Source organism: Panthera tigris, chromosome D2, assembly GCF_018350195.1.
Source record: "Panthera tigris isolate Pti1 chromosome D2, P.tigris_Pti1_mat1.1, whole genome shotgun sequence".
Lineage (NCBI taxonomy): Eukaryota > Metazoa > Chordata > Mammalia > Carnivora > Felidae > Panthera > Panthera tigris.
The window spans coordinates 61,281,418-61,303,019 of NC_056670.1; the positions used below are offsets into that span (position 1 = coordinate 61,281,418).

General features: G+C 42.4%; 1 protein-coding gene across 8 annotated transcripts in view; it reads right to left on the reverse strand.

Moving 5' to 3' along the window:
• The window catches only part of STN1 (STN1 subunit of CST complex), a 45,902-nt gene extending 30,218 nt beyond the window's left edge, over positions 1–15,684 (reverse strand). For 2 of the 8 annotated variants that reach the window (XM_042960973.1, XM_042960972.1), the window contains exons 1-4: positions 15,282–15,420; positions 14,778–14,969; positions 8,120–8,215; positions 1,952–2,020 (exon numbers count right to left, since the gene is read on the reverse strand). In XM_042960973.1, the coding sequence (XP_042816907.1) occupies positions 1,952–2,020; positions 8,120–8,215; positions 14,778–14,910 (298 nt within the window). In that variant the 5' untranslated portion in view covers positions 14,911–14,969; positions 15,282–15,420. Of the gene's footprint in view, positions 1–1,951; positions 2,021–8,119; positions 8,216–14,777; positions 14,970–15,221; positions 15,243–15,281; positions 15,421–15,442; positions 15,548–15,635 lie in introns of those variants that run through there. The other 6 variants (XM_042960970.1, XM_042960969.1, XM_042960971.1 and 3 more) reach the window with 6 other exon arrangements.
• Between the last annotated feature and the right edge of the window lie 5,918 nt (positions 15,685–21,602).

Here is a 21,602-nt window from a genome sequence, read left to right on the forward strand (position 1 = left end):
AACTGAGGGCAATTAAATGAAAAGGAGAGAAGGGGCTAGTCCAGAACAATTGAAAAATATCTCTTCATATATAACGCGACGAGAATAATTTCCAGGTTTTTTTCCTTGTACTCATACCCTCTTGTTTTTATCCTCAAAGAAATTTCCAATAAAGGCTACCTGCTGTGACTGTTCTTCTATTCATCTACTTAGAAATATTTTAAAAATCTCACTCAGTAGCCATTCTATCTTAAAAAATTACTATATAGGAGTTATATAATATTCCTGTATCATTCTTTAAAAAAAGAGTTGATTTTGAAAATTAAAACAATGTCCAAAACAGGAGTCTACAAGCTATAGGCCATGGGCAAAATCCACCCACAACTTGTTTCTGTAAATAAACTTTTATTGGAACCCAACCATGCCCATTCACCTATGTACTGTGTATGGCTGCTTCTGAGTTACAATGGCAGTATGGAATAGTTGAGGTTCAAAGCACATGGCCCACAAAGCAGAAAACATTTACTAGCTGACCCTGTACAGAAAAAGTCTGCCGCTCCATAGTCTGAAACAAGATTCTGACAACACAAAAACCATAAATCCGCAAGTGATTTTAATACCCTAGACATATATGCAAATTCAAATATCTGATTGTCTTATAGGTTTACTTCTTGCCTGTGAGGCAGCTGCATAAAAACCTGTTGTCTCTTTTAACTTTTATCTACAAAGCTTCCTCTTTTTTTTTTTTTTTTTTTTGGAATGTTCTTATTTATCTTTGAGAGATAGAGAGCACGAGCAGGGGAGGGGCAGAGAGGGGGGTGGACAGAGGATCCAAAGTGGGCTCTGCACTGACAGCAGGGAGTCTGATGTGGGGCTTGAACCCACAAACCGTGAGATCATGACTTGAGCCAAAGCCGGACATTCAACCAACTGAGCCACCCAGGCGCCCCATATCTACAAAGCTTCCTAAGCCAATTAGTGCCAATGGTTAAGATGTTCCCAAATTAGGAAATGGAATACTGAAGTTATATGAAACTGATGGCCATATTCCAAACATAAATATGTCAGAAAGTTAAGCAAAGGAGCATTCCACTGGTCGGGACAGTCAAACTAGGAAGCTGAGATTCGGACAGGTGATGGCAAAGAGGAAAGGCACCACGCATCACTGAAGGAGACAGATGCCAGAAGTTAGATGTTATAGCAGGCAATATTTAGTGATAACCCCACTGTATACGGCACCATGCCGCGTATGTTATAAAACAGAAAAACAAGGTCCCAGTTTCTGTAGCTCCTCTAGAACCAAAAATGATCATCAGTTCTGCCTACCATTTTTTGATGTTATACACTTAACTTAAAAAACAAGTAAGAACTATTAAAATATACTCAAGGAATTCCAAATGGTATTTCAGTTATAGTCAATGTGTTCAATATACGATTTTAAAGTTTCTTTTCAGTTTATATAATTGAGCTAACTTCAAAGGAATTCTATCTTACCTTCTCATCAACATTAGAATTTCTGGTATATTTGAGATTTCAGAAAATCTGGATCACGGCAGCACAGAGTTAGTGGCAATCATGTACGAGGAAAAGTCTTCAAAATCTTCTTTGGTTAAGGGATATGCCTGGAGCAAGGGGGTTCTGACCTGACTGGCAAATAAGCTAAAATATCTCGACTGACGTAATAGCTGCCACGCTAAAAATGAAACGCTGGAATTCCCAGCAGCCACGTCACACTCCTGCAGGCTCAGGAGGAAGTGAGCACTAAAGAGAAGGGAGAAACAAACACAACTAGCTCTTCTAGGATATTAGTCTGCACAGTAGCCAGAGCTCCGGGCACAGCGCTTTGAGCTGATCAACAGAATTCACCAGCGGATAAATGTGAAAATTTAACCCTACAGCTGTTGTGATGAACCACCCTGAGTAAAAACCATTGGTTAGCTGAAAAGTAAAACAGTGTGTCAAATAAAAGTACCTGAGGAAGACTCGGTATTGTTCGACTTTTTCCAGCAGATGCAGTTTATAACTCCAGTGCTGTCATCCACTGCAAGAGAAGCATAAAAGGGTAGAAGAGAGATCTGGGCACTGCTAGTGAATCAGTATACCGACACTGGATTTTGCCATACCAAAAAATGACATTTTTCAATAGCCTGCTTGGTCAAACCCTTATAAAACTCTCCTACTTAAAAAAAACCCTTTTTTAATATTTATTTATTTTTGAGAGACAGAGAGAGACAGAGCATGAGCAGGGGAGGGGCAGAGTGAGAGGGAGACACAGATTCTGACGCAGGCTCCAGGCTCTGAGCTGTCAGCACAGAGCCCAATGTGGGGCTCGAACCCACGAACAGCGAGATCATCACCTGAGCCGAAGTCGGACGCTTAACCGACTGAACCACCCAGGTGCCCCTCCTTCTATTTTTAGAAGTAACCTCTCACAGTATGCCAGGAGTTAAGTATAAGGAGTTAAAACTGCTTATCTGCACATGCTGATGTAAAACACGATCCTAACAGTATGTAGTCAACATTTCACTTACCCTGCCTCAAGGGTACTGATGATTAATGATTTTAAGTTTATTTATTTTGAGAGAGAGGGAGAGAGAAAGAGAGAGAGAGAGAGAAAGAGAACACGTGCACATAAGCGGTGGGAGGGGCAGAGAGAAGGAGACACAGAATCCCAAGCAGGCTCTGTGCCAACAGTGTAGGGCTTGAACCCAGGAACAGTGAGATCATGAGCTGAGCCGTAGTTGGATGCTTAACCAACTGAGCCACTCAGGTGTTCCAAGGGTACTGATGATTCTTGACCACACCTCTCCTAAAAATGGGGTCCTCAGGAAGTTAAGTACAAAAATCTCAATGAATGCAACATGCAAAAGCGGCCTTGCTCTCCCACGGTGAAACAAGGCAGCGCTGACACGGTCTGTGGTGAGAGGCACTTAGAGGGTAGCCTTCTCTCACCATTTGCTCTCTCATGAGCTCTATGATTTACCAAGACAGAGCACCCCAAATATTCTGACATGGACTTCTCTTTGTGAACAAACTTCTGCCCAGTCCTTAACACTGCAGGGGATGTAAGGAAAGCCAAGTATATTGCAGAAGGGCAAAGTTTTATTTTCATAATGGCAAATAATTCTATCTTGTTCACATAAATAATTTTGGCTTATTTTATCCTTAATGAAACACACACACACACACACAGAATTCCCACTGCACTTGAATTTATAACTGCAGAGAAACTGGAAATGCTTGCTATGGGATGACAGGTGTTTCCTCTTTGTCTAATTTCTGAAAAACTCAGAAAAGAGATCAGTGGGCTTAATGATTTTCTAGAAAATCACCAGCAAGGCTGTTATAAAAGCCCATGTAATATAGAACATAATGCAAATTTTTTTATTGCTGGTTTAAATCTGTGTTGAAAGCAGAAGCCAAGAATACTTCTTATATGAAAATAAATTCTGGATGGATTTTATTAAATGTAAAACAGGTGAACTTAAAATGATGAGAAGAAAATATGGGTAAATACTTTCGAACTTTGTGCTTATAGTTGGTGGGGGGATTCTTTAAGCAAACCTGAAAATCAGAACTCATTTTTAAAGGTCTGATATATATGACCAACTAATAATTAATACTGTACAGCAATTTTCCAAATGATAGGGCTAGTGTCTTTATTAAGACACCAGAGAAGCTCATACAAAAGTGGGCTTTTGTATGAGCTCCTCATACAAATGAATAAAGAACAAGACCACCAGAGAAAAAATGGCAAAAAAAAAAGAATATGCAACTCACAGAAGATATAAAAATGGCCAATAAACGTGTCAGTACACTAAATTCATTAGTTACCAGAAAAAGAACAAACATAATGTCTCAATTACTAGAATAACAAATATTAAAAAATACTGATACCCTTGCTGTTTCAAAGAGACACATGGACCCCAATGTTTATAGCAGCACTATCAACAATAGCCAAAGTATGGAAAGAGCCCAAATGTCCATCGATGGATGAGTGGATAAAGAAGATGTGGTGTATATATATACTATGGAGTATTACTCGGCAATCAAAAAGAATGAAATCTTGCCATTTGCAACTACGTGGATGGAACTAGAAGGTATTATGCTGCTAAGCGAAATTAGTAAGTCAGAGAAAGACAAACATCATATGACTTCGCTCATATGAGGACTTTAAGACACAGAATGGATGAACATAAGGGAAGGGAAGCAAAAATAATATAAAAACAGGGAGGGGAACAAAACATAAGAGACTCTTAAATATGGAGAACAAACAGAGGGTTACTGGAGGGGTTGTAGGAGGGGGGATGGGCTAAATGGGTAAGGGGCATTAAGGAATCTACTCCTGAAATCATTGTTGCACTATATGCTAACTAATTTGGATGTAAATTAAAAAAAATTGTTTTTAAATACTGATATACCCTCACATGCTGTTAGTGGAAGTGTAAATTCGTATCAAATTTCTAAAGAGCAAGTTAGGACACCAGTTGAATTTTTAAATGTATATATCCTCTGACTTCGTGATTACTTCTAGAAATTTATCCTGGGGAGAAAAACAGAGTAAGTACCCAGATCTATACATCTTGTATAAGGCCGTTTGTTGCAACATTATTTATAATACTGGAAGTTGGGTGGCTCAGTCAGTTGAGCGACCAACTTTGCTCAGGTCATGATCTCACAGTTTGTGGGTTTGGGCCCCTCATTGGGTTCTGTACTGGCAGCTCAGGTCGGGTTCTGTACTGGGAGCTCAGAGCCTGGAGCCTGCTTCGGAATCTGTGTCTCCTTCTCTCTCTCTGCCTCTCCCCGGCTTGCACTCTCTCTCTCAAAAATGAATAAACATTAAAAAAAAAATTTTTTTTAATGAATTACAATGGCATAGCATATGGAAGTAAAAAGTTATTATGAAGATTTTTGTTCACTGCTGTTAAAAGATATCCATGCCTCATTTTAGCAAAGAAATCTTATATAATATTTTTTAAAGTTTATTTATTATTTTGTGAGAGACAGAACACAATAGGGGGAGGGGCAGAGAGGGAGAGAGAATCCCAAGCAGGTTCTGTGCAGCCAGCATGAGCCTGATGTGGGGCTCAAACTCATGAAACCCTGAGATCAGGACATAAGCTGAAATCAAAAGTCGTGGACGCACAACTAACTGAGCCACCCAAGAGCCCCAAGAAATCTCATATATAATCTAATTCACATAAAATGTTAAATAGTGTACTTTGACAGAAATTATTTTAAGACTTTAAAATGATAATAGTTTCTTTTGGAGCATAGGAAAGGGACTCCACGTTGAACGTACATGCTCACTGTAAGCCTCATTTCAGAAATATTGAGAGAGAAATATGCATAACAGCTCAAGGAAATAAGACATATATATATTTCTCCAATATTAGGAACATGTAAAACTATTAGGAAGGATGTTCACCCAAACGTTGACATTGTTTTTATCTTATTTATAGGGTTTTACATGACTTTAACGTACTTCAGTAAAATTTAGTCTAATTTGAAATTTTATTTTATAATGAATATCATCTTAAAATAAATCAATAAGGAAATTCTGAATTAAAAAATTGTTGGACACCTCTAGACACACTACTTCTGTGGCCAGTAACAAATCTTGGTTTATCATGTAGTGTAAAAAATATTAGCACATGAACACTTGTTCTAGGATGTGTGAGGACACTGACTACAGCCTCTCCAGGACTCTTAGTCTGAGCTTAAACTGCTGCCAAGTGCTCTGGGCACTGCCACCAAACCCTCTGACCTTCTGGTTTGTAACCTCTCCTGGAGGGTGCTGCTCCCCGGCAGTGTAAGGTCTGGCTGCTGGAATGCCCTGGTAGGGGAGCCCCCTTGCAGTGCTGCACAACGTGCTACGCCATTCGCCTGGGTCGCTGGCCTTTTGTTTCAGCAGTGGAATGAGTCAGCGACAGCAGGAAACACCCCCAGCACAGGCCTGTAGTGAGTCAGGTGGAGCAGGACCCAGTACAGCAGGGAGTGGCCGCCTGGCAGGTGGCCCGAAAGCCAAGATGGCCCTAGGACAGCAGGGAGGGTGCAGCTCTCCCCTGAACAGGCCTCACAAGAGTTAAAGTCACAAAAGCATTTCTACTCTCAGTTACCTCAACCCTCAGATGCTTTTCATTTTCCCATAGCCCACAGATGGGTCCTGTTCTTGTAACATTCATTCTAAAGAAACTGTTTATTGGGGAAGAGTCCAACATATCACCTTCATCTTGTTTTAAACTCCCGACCTCTACATAGTTTCCATCCCAGACCCCATGAGAAGGGGAGGAGCTTGGGAAGCCCAACCTATCCTAACAATAAAGCATGTTGTACCCAGCAAAAACAAAAACAAAAACAAAAAAAAGCAGATGAAGTTGATTTTGGGGAGAGGGTGAGCTGATGGGGGGAGAGAAAAATCAAATTGAGTTATATGGAGATATACGGCTCACTAGAGTCAGTAAATAGATTGGATCTATAAATCTCCATCAGTGGAACCTTGAGCAAATGAATGGACCTTATTTTTCTCATCTCCAAAACGGAAAGAACGTCTGTCCTTACTATTTCAAATGATTAGGGGGAGAATAACACCATGTACGTGAAAGTGCTTTGTAAACTGAAACTACCATTTCATCACTGATATTTGGAGAGGTAGTACTTTATTATACTACAGAAAATGTGCTTGCCCACAGCTGAGTATGCTGTAGGAAATTGGTGGATATTTGTTGACTTGTCTGGAGAAAAACAGAACGAATACCTTTGGTAAAATAAAGCAGAGAAGAGATCCAATATGGGGATGCCTGACAAGAAGATCTATTTTAAAGTTTAAAAAAATATATATATGCTGGGCAAAAGCAGAGGGCATGAGGAAACTCATCTCTCACATGTTATTTTGTAAGCAGGAGACTGTCACATTCAGGGAAATGAATACCTGTTGAAGAAAGGCAATGATATTGTATCTATACATTAGCTATCATACACAGACTGCCAGTGAAATGGTCGCAGTCAACTTGTTCAACTGCCTTCTGTCTCTCCACAAGGAGAGCAGGAACACAAATCCAAGGCAGCACACCAGAAAGCAACAACGTCAATTACGGCAAAGATTTGGAATCCGAAGTTAAGCTTCCCACTAAATATCTAGGTTGGCCTCCCAGCTACAGAGACTCTGAGAGTTGCACAAGGCAACAGATGAAAATGCTTACATTAAACTCAATGAAAAAAAATCAAGACCCACGACACTAATTGCTGCTATCCAAACTATAGAAATCCTTCATTTGGTTTCCATCATCATGAGGGGAGGGAAATTTTATGATAACAGATATTCACCCCTGAGTACCAAAAGGCTTTTATTAAGAAAAGATTTATTTTCAAGTAATTTCCATGCCCAACATGGGGCTTGAACCCACAACCCCGAGATCAAGAGTCACATGCTCCATCGACTGAGCCAGCCAGGCACCTCCCCAAGAGACTTTTTAAAAATACTGTTCTGGGGGCACCTGGGTGGCTCAGTCAGTTGAGCATCCAACTTCAGCCCAGGTCATGATCTCAAGGTTCATGAATTTGAGCCCCACATCGGGCTTGCTGCTGTCAGCCTGTCAGCACAGGGCCTGCTTCGGATCATTTGACCCCCCACTCTCCCTCTGCCCCTCCCCTGCTTACGATCTCTCTTTCAAAAAATAAATAAAACATTAAAAAAAATACTGTTCTGGATACAAATCTTATTATTTTTATACTTATCTTCTTAAAGAGTCTATTTTAACATTAATCTGGCCTTTTTTATTTTTAAAGGTACCAATATAAACATTTGTTACCATCCTTTGCCATTTATAGCTATGCTGTCAGGTATCAGGTATCTAACCTTGATCATCCAGAGATCCTAGACTGTCATATTTTAATTCTTCCACCTCCAAACTCCCCATCAGCTGTCATGTGAAAGTAGGCATCAGTGTCATTCTTACTTTTTGCATCACTTTACACTTGGTCCATGTCAGTGGCCCCAAGGGGCTCCTAATAAAGGACAAGTGCGTGGGCTCTGTGAGAGTCCCCAGCTGCTCTGAAAGGCTAGGGTTGCTTGATATTCAGTGTTCCGCTAAGTGGGGTCCTTTCACATAAACTCAGTGTTGGGCACAATTGTTCTTACCTCCATAGCTGTAGAAAGTATCCTTTTCTCTTTTTCCAATTACAGTTCCCAAGATCTCCACCTGTTTTATTGGATGCCCATTGTAAAAAAATACTCCTGAAATTAAAAAAAAAAAAAAATCAGCCCTTGACAAATGGCAAGCCCCAAGAAATTCAAATGTCTTTCCTTAAGGGTTCTAAGTAGAAAGTTTGGCTTTACTGAAGCCTGTACTAATGTAGAAAAGAGAAAACAAATGTTGCCCAACTAGATCTGGTTAATCTTCTTTCCACTTGTGAAAATGAAATATGCATCCTTGTGGACCTCTCACAAGGGGCCTGAAAACAGTATATTATGAGACCAAATCTATTTGGAGAGGCTATAAAAGAAAAGAGAGGAAATCACAAGAAAGGCTTCTTTGGCTTTTTTACTTGAGCTCTTCTAGGCAGCCAGTCATCATTTATATGAATTAGCAGCAGCTTTTTATTTTTTTAAATATTTTTAATGTTTATTTATATTTGAGACGGGGGGGGGGCAGAGAAAGAGGGAGACACAGAATCCAAAGCAGGCTCCAGACTCTGAGCTGTCAGCACAGAGGCCAAGTGGGGCTCGAACTCACGAACCGTGAGATCATGACCTGAGCCAAAGTCTGACATTTAACTGACTGAGCCACCCAGGCATCCACCCCCACTTTCTTTTTTAAAGAGAAGATGATTAGGTTACAAGATGCTGCCTTTGGGGCCAGATTATAATTCAAAAACTTCTCTTCTTAAAACTGTTTTCAAAACCCAGAGAACAGATGCCAACGGGCAGCTTCCTGCCAGAGGAGAGACCTGAGAAGACAAATCATACGCTAACACCTGGAGGCCTTTTGTGGACTCTGGAAGGGTTGTGGAGGGACTCCTGGCTGCAGTGAGTCCCTGATTCCCACCCAAGGTCCCAGAGCTGTCCTGGCTCCTGCAGAGCTTCCTGTCTGCGCACCCCCAACATCCTAACCTAACTCCCTATTCTGGCTTAAGCTACTGGCATGTGCATGTGTCTCCTACAGCTAACGAAATCCAAACTAAAACCTCCAGCTTGTCCTTTTTCCCACCATGATGGCTGAATTCTTTAGTTTTAGAAAGAGGCTATAAACATTTAAATGGCTATTTCCTTTTAAAATAAAGATATGAGGGGTGCCTGGGTGGCTCAGTCAGTTAGATGTCCAACTTCGGCTCAGGTCATGATCTCGCAGTTCATGGGTTCAAGCCCCACATCGGGCTCTGTGCGGACAGCTCAGAGCCTGGAGCCTGCTTCAGATTATGTGTCTCCCTCTCTCTCTCAAAAATAAAGATTAAAAAACAAATTTTTAAAAATAAATAAATAAAATAAAGATATTAATTGTAAACAAAGAAACATTCACCAATGTAGGCATCTGACCACCTCCTCCCTCCCCACCAAGCCTGGACAGAGCCTCTCTTCTCCACACCCATAGGGCTGGGCAGCAGGACGGCCCGAACCCTGAAGCCCTTCAAAACCTCCAGACTGGCCTCCACTGACGGCTCTCGTTTCCCATGTGGATAAAAGGGCTGGGGATGAGACACTCATGGAGAGTCCCAGAGGATGGACAAGGAGGCTCTAAGCCTCAATCAGCTAGAGATCCTAGAAGGGTGAGATGTGGTTGGAAGGAAAACATGGTGGCAAATTTAGCCAAAAGAAGGCCCTCTCCCTGGCAGAGCATCCTTCTCAAGATGACTTAGTGGATTAGAGACCATGCCCAGGGCAACAAATGGGGGCCATGAGCTGAAATGGCAAGGCTGCACAAGGGAAGGAGCCTGAGTCACTGTGTCATTCCCAAGGAGAGTCACCCCCTTCCAGCGACACTTGGGTTGAATGGGGACAAACTGGTTCCACAGAAAATCCACGACATTTCAAGTGCAGGATACTTCCAATCAACTTCTTCTGAGTTCTTACGATTGATATCCAGGCCCCTTAGTTACCACCTTTGGTGAGACCTTTGGGGCCTCTGCCCCTGCCTGCCTGCACTGACCAAACACAAAGGGCAAGTTCAGAGGAGGGAGAGCCCTGCAGGACCTCCGCAGGCAAGCTCAGACTTCCTGTGGCAGAAGAAAGTTTAAATCAGGAGAATGAGCCTCACCTATGGATATGGGCATAGAGTCCTGTCCTGGAGCGTACCCCAACACCCTGCCCTGACATGCTTGTGTGCAGAGAAGAGCTATGGCATGGCCCTCCTTTGGTTTGCTGCAGGGCCAGGTGGGGCGTAGAGTGGCTTGAACTCCAGGCTGCTCTCTGGCTGCAGCCAGCACTTTCTGCTTCCCCAAATGCATTGTACAGGTAATAACACTTTCTATCTGTGTCCTGAGCACAGCCAGGTTGGAACCATTCTCTGAATGTGACTGGCCTTCCCCTATCCCAGCTCAAAGATGGTCTGTCCTGGGATTGGTTTGCATTAGAGACAGCACACTCCACAGGATTCCATGTGTCAGTTGTGGCCCCAGGACCACAAAATAGGAGGAGGCAGAACTGTGGAGACCTCTGGACCCATTGGAGGATCCACTGTCTGCCCCTGAAATATCTTTCCAGCTGGTCCTAGAGCCACTATGGGGTGCTTCACGGGTGATGTCTGAAAGCCTGAGACAGTCCCAGGCCTCTGTGGGTTTCCCTGGACACCCTGGTATGTGCTGCTATGGTGGTTTTTATAGTAAAGAGCTGACACACTTTAAGAGTGGGAAAAGAGCTAACCAAAATGTATTCTGCCTACGTTGAAACATACAAAAAAGGTGGTTAACAAGACTGGACTAATGACACAAGCCAGGGAAGTCTTCAAGTCACCTGTGATGGAGGCTAATCCTCCAGTGTTGCAAACTATGCTGCGCCACTCAATAAAAATCTGAACAGGTCTTCACTTGAGAACACAACAGACTTTCTCAAGAAAGCACAGGAAAGAGTGACCCCTAAACTTTTATCTCCTAGACTGACAATGGTCACCTTCAAGGACAGACCTAGTCACTCCAAGGTGCAAACAATCCTTCCAATCTTAAGTGACTGATGCAATAAACGTCTTAAAAGCATCACAGAACAACGGAGAACCAATTTAAAAGAAAATAACACATGGGTTGAATCAAAACAGAGAAAATCAACTGAGGAGGAAACACGCTGCTTGGAAACAGAGAAGACACTTCCCAGAGTGTATGGAATCATGAACGCCACATATCAGAAGCACAACCTACAAGAAGATGGCGGAAGACATGGAAAAGATTTGGGAGAGAACTTCCTTCTATCAAAACAAGATTCTCTTCTAGGACAAAAGGGCTCAATAAAAGTTGGATGGCAGCTCTGCTGACCGAAAGAAAGCTCAGTAAGCCAAGAAAAGAAAATAACCAAGACGACGGATACTGGCTTATGTGGAGTTTAGGCTGCAACCCCAAGTGTTTCTGCTCCTGCTGCCTTTGTTCCACATGAAGCCCAAGGAGGCGCAAACATATCAGGGGGAATCATCTGGATCATCAGGGCTGCAGGAAGGAGGAGGGTCAGGCCAGGAGGGTTCAGGGATCTGGAATCACAGAGGCAGGCTTGATTCAGCTTTCACAGTAGCCAACCCCCAAACAGCCACCACTCCAGCAAGACATTTGTCTGTTTTCTCTCTTTTAAAAATATTTTTGATTTACCTCTTTTTAGTCTAACTGCTGTTATTTAATTGATGTATGAATGCATTCAAATACCTAAGATACTATTTGTTATTAATTTTTTATTTTATTTTAGAAAGGGGGGGCGGGGGTACAAGGAGAGAGCAAGACAATCTTAAGCTCAGCAGGGCTCAATCCCATGACCCTGGGATCCTGACCTGAGCTAAAATCAAGATCAGATGTTCAACTGACTGAGCCATCCAGGTGCCCGATAAGATGCTATTTTTAGTATAATTCTTATGAATACACTATTTCCACTTCATTGGACCCTCAAGAATTAGATAATATAAGTACTGTATTTTGATTTAAACAACATTCACTATATCCCATTATTAAAGTCTGACATGGATATTTAGAATAATAAAGACAATTTCTTTATGCTATAAACAAAAAGATGCAGCAAAAAAGACCCCAAAACCTATAAACACCACCACCACCACCACAGTCAAACTTTGTAACATTTTTTTCTTAACATTTTGTATTAGTTTAACCCTAAATTCACAGAGTTGACATTTTGCAACCATTTTGCAAGGCAATTCTGATGGCAAATAAGCAGAATAAGGTCAAATTTCAAGTCAAGGTCACAGTCTCCCACAAGACTGCTCTTTCTTCAGTCACTGACCCTAAATTTGGGGGTTCTCAGGCCACCCACACTTCTGACCAAAGCACTACAAATTAGGGGTTCCTGTAACTCACTCAGCTTTGATAATCTGCTAGAATGGCACACAACTCAGGAAGGTGTTAGACCTATGACTGTAGTTTCTTAGTACAGGGTACAAATCAGTACTATCTAAATAAAGAGAGGCATAGGACAAGGTCTGGGAAGGTCCAAGCACAAAGCTTCCATATCCACAGAACACATCACCCTCCCGATAAATCAATGTATGATTACCAACCAAGAAAATTCACCTGAGCCTCAGTGTCCAGAGTTTTTACTCGAGTTTCAGTATGCAGGCAAGACTCAATCCTTGGCCACATAACAACTCAATCTTCAGCCCCTCTCCCTTCCCAAGGGGTTGGGCTGATGTCACCCAGCTGGAAATCCCAGCCCTCTCCGATCACACGGTTGTTCTTTCAGGCATGGACAACCCCCATCCTCAAACCAAACCAAAAACAACACAGAAGTAAAAACCTAGACTAGACTAGGGGAATTTCCCACCCTTAGGGCCCTACAGTATAATCTAGAGAGTACTACTCTTGTGAAATTATGGTTGGTGTCTGCTTGAACCATGAAGTTTCATTTTAAAAACAAGAGTAGGCAGTTAGTTCGGTTTTTAACAGGATGCCTGGAGGCCAGCTATCAGGAAATTTAGATACCGGTCCGCAGCAACCCTCCAAAACCAAAGCCACCAGAAGCTGGATCAAAACAGACAGACCCCAGACAAAGAAGGCCAGAAACCCTGATCGAGTAAAGGAGAAAAGGCATGAAACCCTGCTCACAAAAATATCCCTCCCAAAGTAATAAATTTTCCATCCCCTAACAACTGTCAATACAAGACACAAACCCAAAACCCCAGGCACAGCTCTCCACTGAGTTAGCCTGTTCTCACATCTCACTTTAATAAACTTTCCCATTTGCACTGCTCAACCATGTGTCTGGTCTCTCCTTGAATTCTTCCTTGCTAGGAGACAAAGAGCCTCTGGCAACATCCCTTGGAAGGACTGGGTGGAGGCACAGGGCCCGGGGGGTGGCGAGGGGGGGTCTCCCCAGTCCACCTGGCAACAAAATCACATCTGGAACAGTATTACCAGTGACATAGCAAAGACCATCAGGATCAGTTTTCCTTGGTTTGTTGTTAATACATCGTAAAGTCCTTCAGCCACAAGAAGCATTAAGCCCCTAGCATGCCCTGATATTTCCTTGAGCATCTACAGAAGACCTTCCTTTCAAATGCAAGGCTGGCATTTGTTGTGAAATTGCTTTCTTCCTGAGTTGAGCTATGAAGAATACCGGCCTGTTCTGGAAAATGGACAACTGTGGGGGAGGACGGCTGCCTTCCAAGGAAAAACAAAAAACAAAGAACAGACAATCTCCAACAATAATAGGAAACCAAGGTGTGGTGAAAAATATGCACAAAAGGCTTTAAAATAAGGCCATCCAAATATACTTGTACATAGAACTGGAAACACACAAAACATCCTCTCATTAGAACTGTACATACTTGAGATTCTTGACTACTTCTGACTCACAGCTTGCTATTCAAAACAGCAAAGAGTTTAACCAAACTTCTCATATAACACAGTAAACATGTGAAGACCCATGCACAACTAAGTGCATTATTTAAATCTACCTCAAATTATATTTGTTATGTTTTAGGTATGAAGAACCTATCTTTATTCTACCACTTAAAAAAAAAGTGATTTCTTTAACTTTACATTTTTAATACTTTTTTTGCCCCAATTACTATTTCTTTGAGGGACCACTACACGCCTGGCACTGTTTTAAGCACTGTAATTACATAGGTGTATAAAGCAGATCACATCTTTCCTCTCAAGGAGTTTATACAACTTGGTTCTGATTAAGTGAAAACAAAACAAAACCCCACAAGAAAGTCAGGCCTGGTTAATCCTTATTTTTACAAAGAAGACACCTAACCTTTACAGGTGAGTCACATGCCCAGGCCAGTTAGGAGGCACAGTTGAGAAAGAGAACAAAGCCTAGAGATGCCTGGTCCAGTGAGCTTTCCACCAAGAGCTGTCCCAAAGAAAAACTACTGAGCCTGTTATAATATGAGAGATCTCAACTGCAGACAAAAACGTTCCTCAGTACAAAGGTTACTTCCCCAAGCATTTATTTTAAGAAATAAAATTGAGATTTAGACTTTTTAACTTGCATAGAAATGAACTAATTTGAGAGTCCACGCTAGGTCATTTTCCGAGTCTGCAGGAGGCAAGGCTCTCCTGAAAGCCGCTAAGCCCCGAGCATTCTGCAGCTTTGAAGAAGGCTGGGGTGCAGGTGCAGCACAGGGCATCCTCCAGGCCCACCAGCCACATACCTGGTACCTGGCAGGACTCCTTCAAGTCCAGGATATCCCTGATGTAGAGTTTTGCAAAGGCTAGAAACACAGGATCCAAACCCCACAAGAGGGAAGGGGTCTCCTCTTCAGATCGGCTGGATTCAGACTCCATCGGGAGGCTGGGCTTTGGCTTCCAGCCAACCCTGAAAGGCTCTGCGTCACTGAATCGATCTAGATAGGAGACAGAAAAAATCAGGATGCAAAGCGTTTAAATTGGGTGAAATTGGCATGGCCCCGAAGCTGCTCCCGGGCGGGCATCCAGAACTCCGGTAGGGATAAATAAACCCAGGGGTCCGGGGCCTGTCCAAGCCAGGGGCCTAGAGGAAAGAGGCGCTCCTTGGGTGAGGGCCTGTACGTTCATTATGGTTCTCTCTCTGGAATCTCCTCTGCCCCACGGGAGTATTTCTCCTTCCCCCGAAGTACCGACTTAAAAACGGCTAAACGCTAACTTTTCACTTCGGGGAGATACCCATACAGGCGTACCCTGAAACCGCTTTAATGGGCGGGGTCCAAGAGGAATGGGCGCCCACGTGGCCAAACACCAGGGGGGTCAGAAGGGGTGGATCTGTGCGTCGCCCTGCCCCTACACCTTCCGGTTCGGGGATACACTGAGGAAGGGAGGAAAACGGAAACGAAAAGCAGACCCGCTCCAAGCCCCTCCCGCCGTGTCGCGACGCTGGCCCCCGGCCCCCTGCCCTGAGGAGCGCGCAGGCCCGGCCCTTCCGGGCGCTCAAAGGCCTCGGGCGCCAAAGCCCCGCCCAGCGCAGAAGCGCCGGGCCCAGGTCTTCTTAGCAGGCGCGAGGGCAGGACACATCTCCCGACTTTCCACCCACCCACCTCTCCCCACCTGAGCCTTCCCTCCCGACTGCCAGAGTTTCGCCACGGCTCCGCCCCGCCCCGACCGCGGCCCCGCCTCATTCCAACGGGGCCCCGCCCCAATCTCTCTGCAGGTGGCGAGCCTGCCTAGCGTGTCTGGCGCAGGCAGTGCTCTGGTCCCTCCATCCGCGCTGTCTCCATGGGCTTCCGCTGGAGCGCGCAGCCCAAATCTCTGAGGCCTGGGAGCTGGCTCTGCAATTCCTGCTGTCCGAACCCCATCCTCCAAGTCTCCCTTTCAAGCCGTCTCCCGCTAGTGGTAGGACGATGAGTCAGGACCACCAAGACGTTGGGACTGGTTTGGGGGGCACGGGTTTTTTTCCTGATCTATTAAATGAACAAATAAAAAACGCAGTACCGAGAGCGGGACTACATTGTGGCATATTTTAAATGTTTACTTACACTTGGTGAGTGATCTACTAACACACACACGATATTGGGACTCTACTCACAATGGAGATAATGTCAGTATCTAAATGTGAGACCTTGAGTGAATGTGAAGTCTTGGCTCTAACCAAGGCTAGCCTTACAAGATCATGGCAATAAATTTTGTCTTCTTTCCTCTTATTCGGTGTATACTCTGGAATGTTGTACGCTTAAGAATTTTGAAATACTGGCATTTTGGTAAATCATGGCTACCTTGATGGTGCTTGTCCCCATTGGCCCTAATTTAAGGTGAGAAAAGAGATAAAGGGCATCCAGATTGGCAAGGAAGAATTCAAACTTTCACTCTTTGCAGAGGACATGATACTCTATATGGGAAACCCAAAAGACTCCACCAAAAAACTGCTAGAACTGATACATGAATTCAGCAAAGTCACAGGATATAAAACCAACATAGAGAAATCAGTTGCATTTCTCTACACCAATAATGAAGCAGAAGAAAGAGAAATCAAAGAATCAATCCCATTTACAACTGCACTGAAAACCATAAAATACACAGGAATAAACCTAACCAAAGAAGTCAAGGATCTGTATGCTGAAAACTATAGAAAGCTTATGAAAGAAATGGAAGAAAATACAAAGAAATGGAAAAACATTCCATGCTTCTGGATTGGAAGAACAAATATTGTTAAAATGTTGACACTACCCAAAACAATCTACACAGTCAATGCAATCCCTATCAAAATGACACCAGTATTCTTCACAAAGCTGGAACAACCAATTTTAAAATTTGTATGGAACCATAAAAGACCCCAAATAGCCAAAGTAATGTTAAGAAAGAAAACCAAAGCAGGAGGCATCACAATTCCAGACTTCAAGCTATATTACAAAGCTGTAATCATCAAGACGGTATGGTACTGGCACAAAAAAAAACAGGCACATAGATCAATGGAACAGAGTAGAGAACCCACGAATGTACCCACAAATGTATGACCAACTAATCCTTAGCAGAACAGGAAAGAATATCCAATGGAAAAAAGACAGTCTCTTCAGCAAATGGTGTTGGGAAAACTGGACAGTGACGTGCAGAAGAATGAATCCGGACCACTTTCTTACTACACAAAAATAAAATGGATGAAAGACCTAAATGTAAGACAAGAAACCATCAAAATCCTAGAGGAGAAAACAGGCAACAACCTCTTTGACTTTGGCTGCAGCAACTTCTTACTAGAAATATCTCTAGAGGCAAGGGAAACAAAAGCAAAAATGAACTACCGGGACCTCATCAAGGTAAAAGACTTCTGCATAGTGAAGGAAACAATCAGCAAAACTAAAAGGCAACTGATGGAATAGGAGAAGATATTTGCAAATGACATCGGATAAGTGTCAGTATCCAAAATCTATAAAGAACTTATCAAATTCAACATCCAAAGAACAAATAATCCAGTGAAGAAATGGGCAAAAGATATGAATAGACACTTTTCCAAAGAAGACATCCAGATGGCTAACAGACACATGAAAAAATGCTCAACACCACTCATCATCAGGGAAAAACAAATCAAAACTACAATGAGATACCACCTCACACCTTTCAGAATGGCTAACATTAACAACTCAGGAAACAACAGATGTTGGTGAAGATTTAGAAAAAGAGGAACCGTTTTGCACTGCTGGTGGGAATGCAAACTGGTGCAGCCACTCTGGAAAACAGTATGGAGGTTCCTCAAAAAAATTAAAAGTAGAGCTACCCTATGACCCAGCAATGCACTACTAGGTATTTATCCAAAGGATACAAAAAGCTGATTCCAAGGGGCACATGCACCCCAATGTTTACAGCAGCATTATTAACAATAGCCAAATTATGGAAAGAGCCCAAATGTCCATCAGCTGAATGGATAAAGAATATATATATATATATATATATATATATATATATATATATACACACACACACACACAATGGAATATTACTCAGCAATCGAAAGAATGAAATCTTGGCATTTGCAATAACGTGGATGGAACTATAATGTATTATGCTAAGTGAAATAAATCATTGAGAGAGAAAAAAATACCATATGATTTCACTCATATGTGGAATTTAAGAAACAAAACAAATGAACATTGGGGAAGGGAAGGAAAAATAATATAAAAGATACTCTTAAATACAGAGAACAAACTGAGGGTTGTTGGAGGGGTATTGGGTGGAGGGATGGGCTAAATGGGTGATGGGCATTAAGGACAACACTTGTTGGGATGAGCCCTGGGTGTTATCTGTAAGTGATGAATCACTAAAGTCTATTCCTGAAACCATTATTACAGTGTATGTTAACTAATATGGGTTTAAATAAAATTTAAAAAAGAAAGATCAATGTATTTTGTGGGGAAATACAGGTCATTCCTTTTGAGGAAAAAAAAAAAAAAAGAAGAAGAAAAGATAGCCACATTCCACTCCCAAAAGTAAATAGGAAAGCTACATCATAACCTTACTCAAGATGGCAAGAGTTCTTACTAATTTATAGGGACTCTGTACAATGGAAGGAGGGAGTAGAGGTCATTCTGGCAGGCCACTCCTGGGGGAGGCAGGTAGTGGCCAAAGAGATAATTACTAAACTGTTTAGCAGAGAAGGAACTTTAAGCAGCTGGAATGAAAATGTGTGTCATTAGAATGATGGCATTTAATTACATCCCTGACCACTGAAGGAGCTGAAAAACAGAACCGTTGGCAAAGCATAGCATTGCCCATATTCTACTGCAATAAACAGTTGTTTCCATAGAGTTTAAGATTCAATTAAGAGGGGCACCTAGGTGGCTCAGTTGGTTAAGCATCCAACTTTTGTTGAGGTCATGATCTCATGGTATGTCGGTTCAAGCTCCACAGCTCAGACCCTGGAGCCTGCTTCAGATTCTGTCTCCCTCTCTGTCTGCCTCTCCTGCACCCACACTGTCTCTCTTTCTCAAAAATAAATAAACATTAAGAAAAATTTTTAAGATTCAATTAAGAGAAGATACCTTTTTAATAGGAGGAAGTTTCTCTTCAAGGAAGCACATCCAGTAGGACACCCAGAAGGATGGGTGCTTCTGGTTGACCTATCAGATGAGGAGAGAGACAGAAAATGTCGGGTGACATTTTCCTGGTTGAACACATCCAGGGTAGAACCCAAGAAGAAAATCAGTACTGTGTGTACTCAGAACCTGAGATTTTAGGAGTGACTCTTTTGGTTCACCCAGGGGTAGAGTGCTAGAGCCCTTGGGAACCCCAAGCTTACTACCAGCCCTCGGGAGGGCCACACCAGGTGGGGGGAACAGAGCAGACTGCCCCTAACATCATCTTTTACAATGAAGGGAAGATTCCTTGGAGACCAAAGATGCTTCTTTTTATCTGAGCTTAAAACTTGAAGTAGCAGATTGCAACTGAAACCTAAGGTGAGATGTGGAACAGAATTTCCAGACTATAGAAGCATCTAGGGGGTTGGGAGGACCTTCCTCCTACCATCTTCACCAGCATAGACTCCAAGTTCACCAATCAACCACCTGGAGATGTGCAAAGGACTCCTGAAATCATGAGCACTAGAGGGCTCTTTCAGCTTGGGACTCCACAACACGGCCAACCAGATATTTCAAAACCCAATAGTCAACTCTTAATGCTGGGAACCTTTCTTATGGAATTAGCCATCGCACTTCTCAATGTGAAATAATGTTTCATTTTGCAAGCACTTTTGACAAGCTAGACAATTTTTTCTAGAAAGTTCAGATTTTAGCAAATTCTTCTGGAAATTGAGGGGATTGAACTGCACAGCTCCTGCTTCAAAGTGCAGATTATCTTGCCTTAACCATTTTGACATTTTACTGGTAGAATGGAGTTTGTCCACTTGTATATTGGGTTAGATTTTCTGGCTGAAGTGTATAATAAAGATAACTTACACATTTTTATTATGTTAACTTTATAACCCTGGGGGGGATATCTTTAGTTATTCAGCATACCTTGAACACTCTGTGTGCTATGTGAGAGCACTAACAATTTTTATTTCACTGGAGCTAGAAGAGTTATGCATGTAATATATTAAATAACAAGGCAAGAGCCTGACTTTCACATATATACAGGATGTGTGGCCTGGATAGTAACTATTGTATGGGTTAGAGGAGGTAAATGGGGGAGGGGGCTCATTAAATAAGATAACATGCAGCTGCTGAAACAAAGTAAACACTCGATACATATAAGATTTTATTATTAACTATGGAGTTGGGATTTAAGCTAGGGTTTGAGACTGTGGAGGGGCTGTTCATTTATTTGTGAAGCATGTTCGTAAAGCACTTGTCAAGGACTATACCAGACGCTGAGGGTAAGAAGGAGACAGGACAGACTGGGAAGAGCCCTCATGGAGCTTCCATTCTGTTGGGGAAGGAGGGAAGGACAATAAACAAAATAAGTAGAGATAGTCCTCAGTGTTTTGAAGGAAATAAAAAAAATGTATTATGATTGGGGCATCTGGGTGGCTCAGTCCGTTGAGTGTCTGACTTCAGCTCAAGTCACGATCTTGTGGTTCGTGAGTTGAAGCTCCACATCGGGCACGGAGCCTACTTCAGATCCTCTGTCCCCCTTTCTCTGCCCTTCCACCGCTTGGGCTCTCTCAAAAATAAACATTAAAACTTTTTTAAAATATAAAATAAAATAATGTATTACGATCGCTCATAATGGGGTGTGAGATGTTCTCTGTATAGATCTACTTTCATCAGATGAGATAAAGCAATATTCAGACTGAGACCTGAAAGATGGGAAAGAGCTGGGCCCCGAAAAATGCTGCAGAAAGAGCATTCCAGGCACCAGAGTAATGGGGGATGTCTGGAGGCAAGACAGTACTTTCTGGTTGGAGGAGCAAAGAAAACATGGGGGAGAGTGGTTTCAAATGCAATTGGAGAGAGAGGCAGATGGCAGATTCCTAAGGGTCTTGTAGACCATGACAGGTCAGGATTATATTCTCAGTCTCCCTAGATGCCCAGAGAGGGATAATATTGTGATAGGGTGGGAGCAGGGCAAAGAAAGCAGGATGAGCTGGGCACATTTGTGGGCAAGCCGACACAAGGGCCTGGCTTAGAGGGCAGCTGGAGTAGAAACAGGCTGCAGACCAAGATTTCAGCTAGAAGCTGAAGAGCTTCAATTGGTTGCTACTTTTATTCCCTGTGAACAATAGAGGGTTGTTGATTACAGATCAGAGGAAGGATTTAATACAATTTTTAAAATTGCAGGCAGGGGGTTGTGGGAGGGGTGATGGGCTAAATGGGTAAGAGGCATTAAGGAATCTACTCCTGAAATCATTGTTGCACTATATGCTAACTAACTTGGATATAAATTTAAAAATTAATGAATTAAAAGTAAATAAATAAATAAAATAAATAAAATTGCAGGCGTACCTGCCCTAACATACTATGATAGGGAATACAAACATGAGTAAGAAGAGTTTTGTGCCCAATTTACTGAATCTATCCTGAAATTTTTGTGGGTTTTTAAAATGTTTATTTATTTATTTATTTAGACAACATGCATGTGCA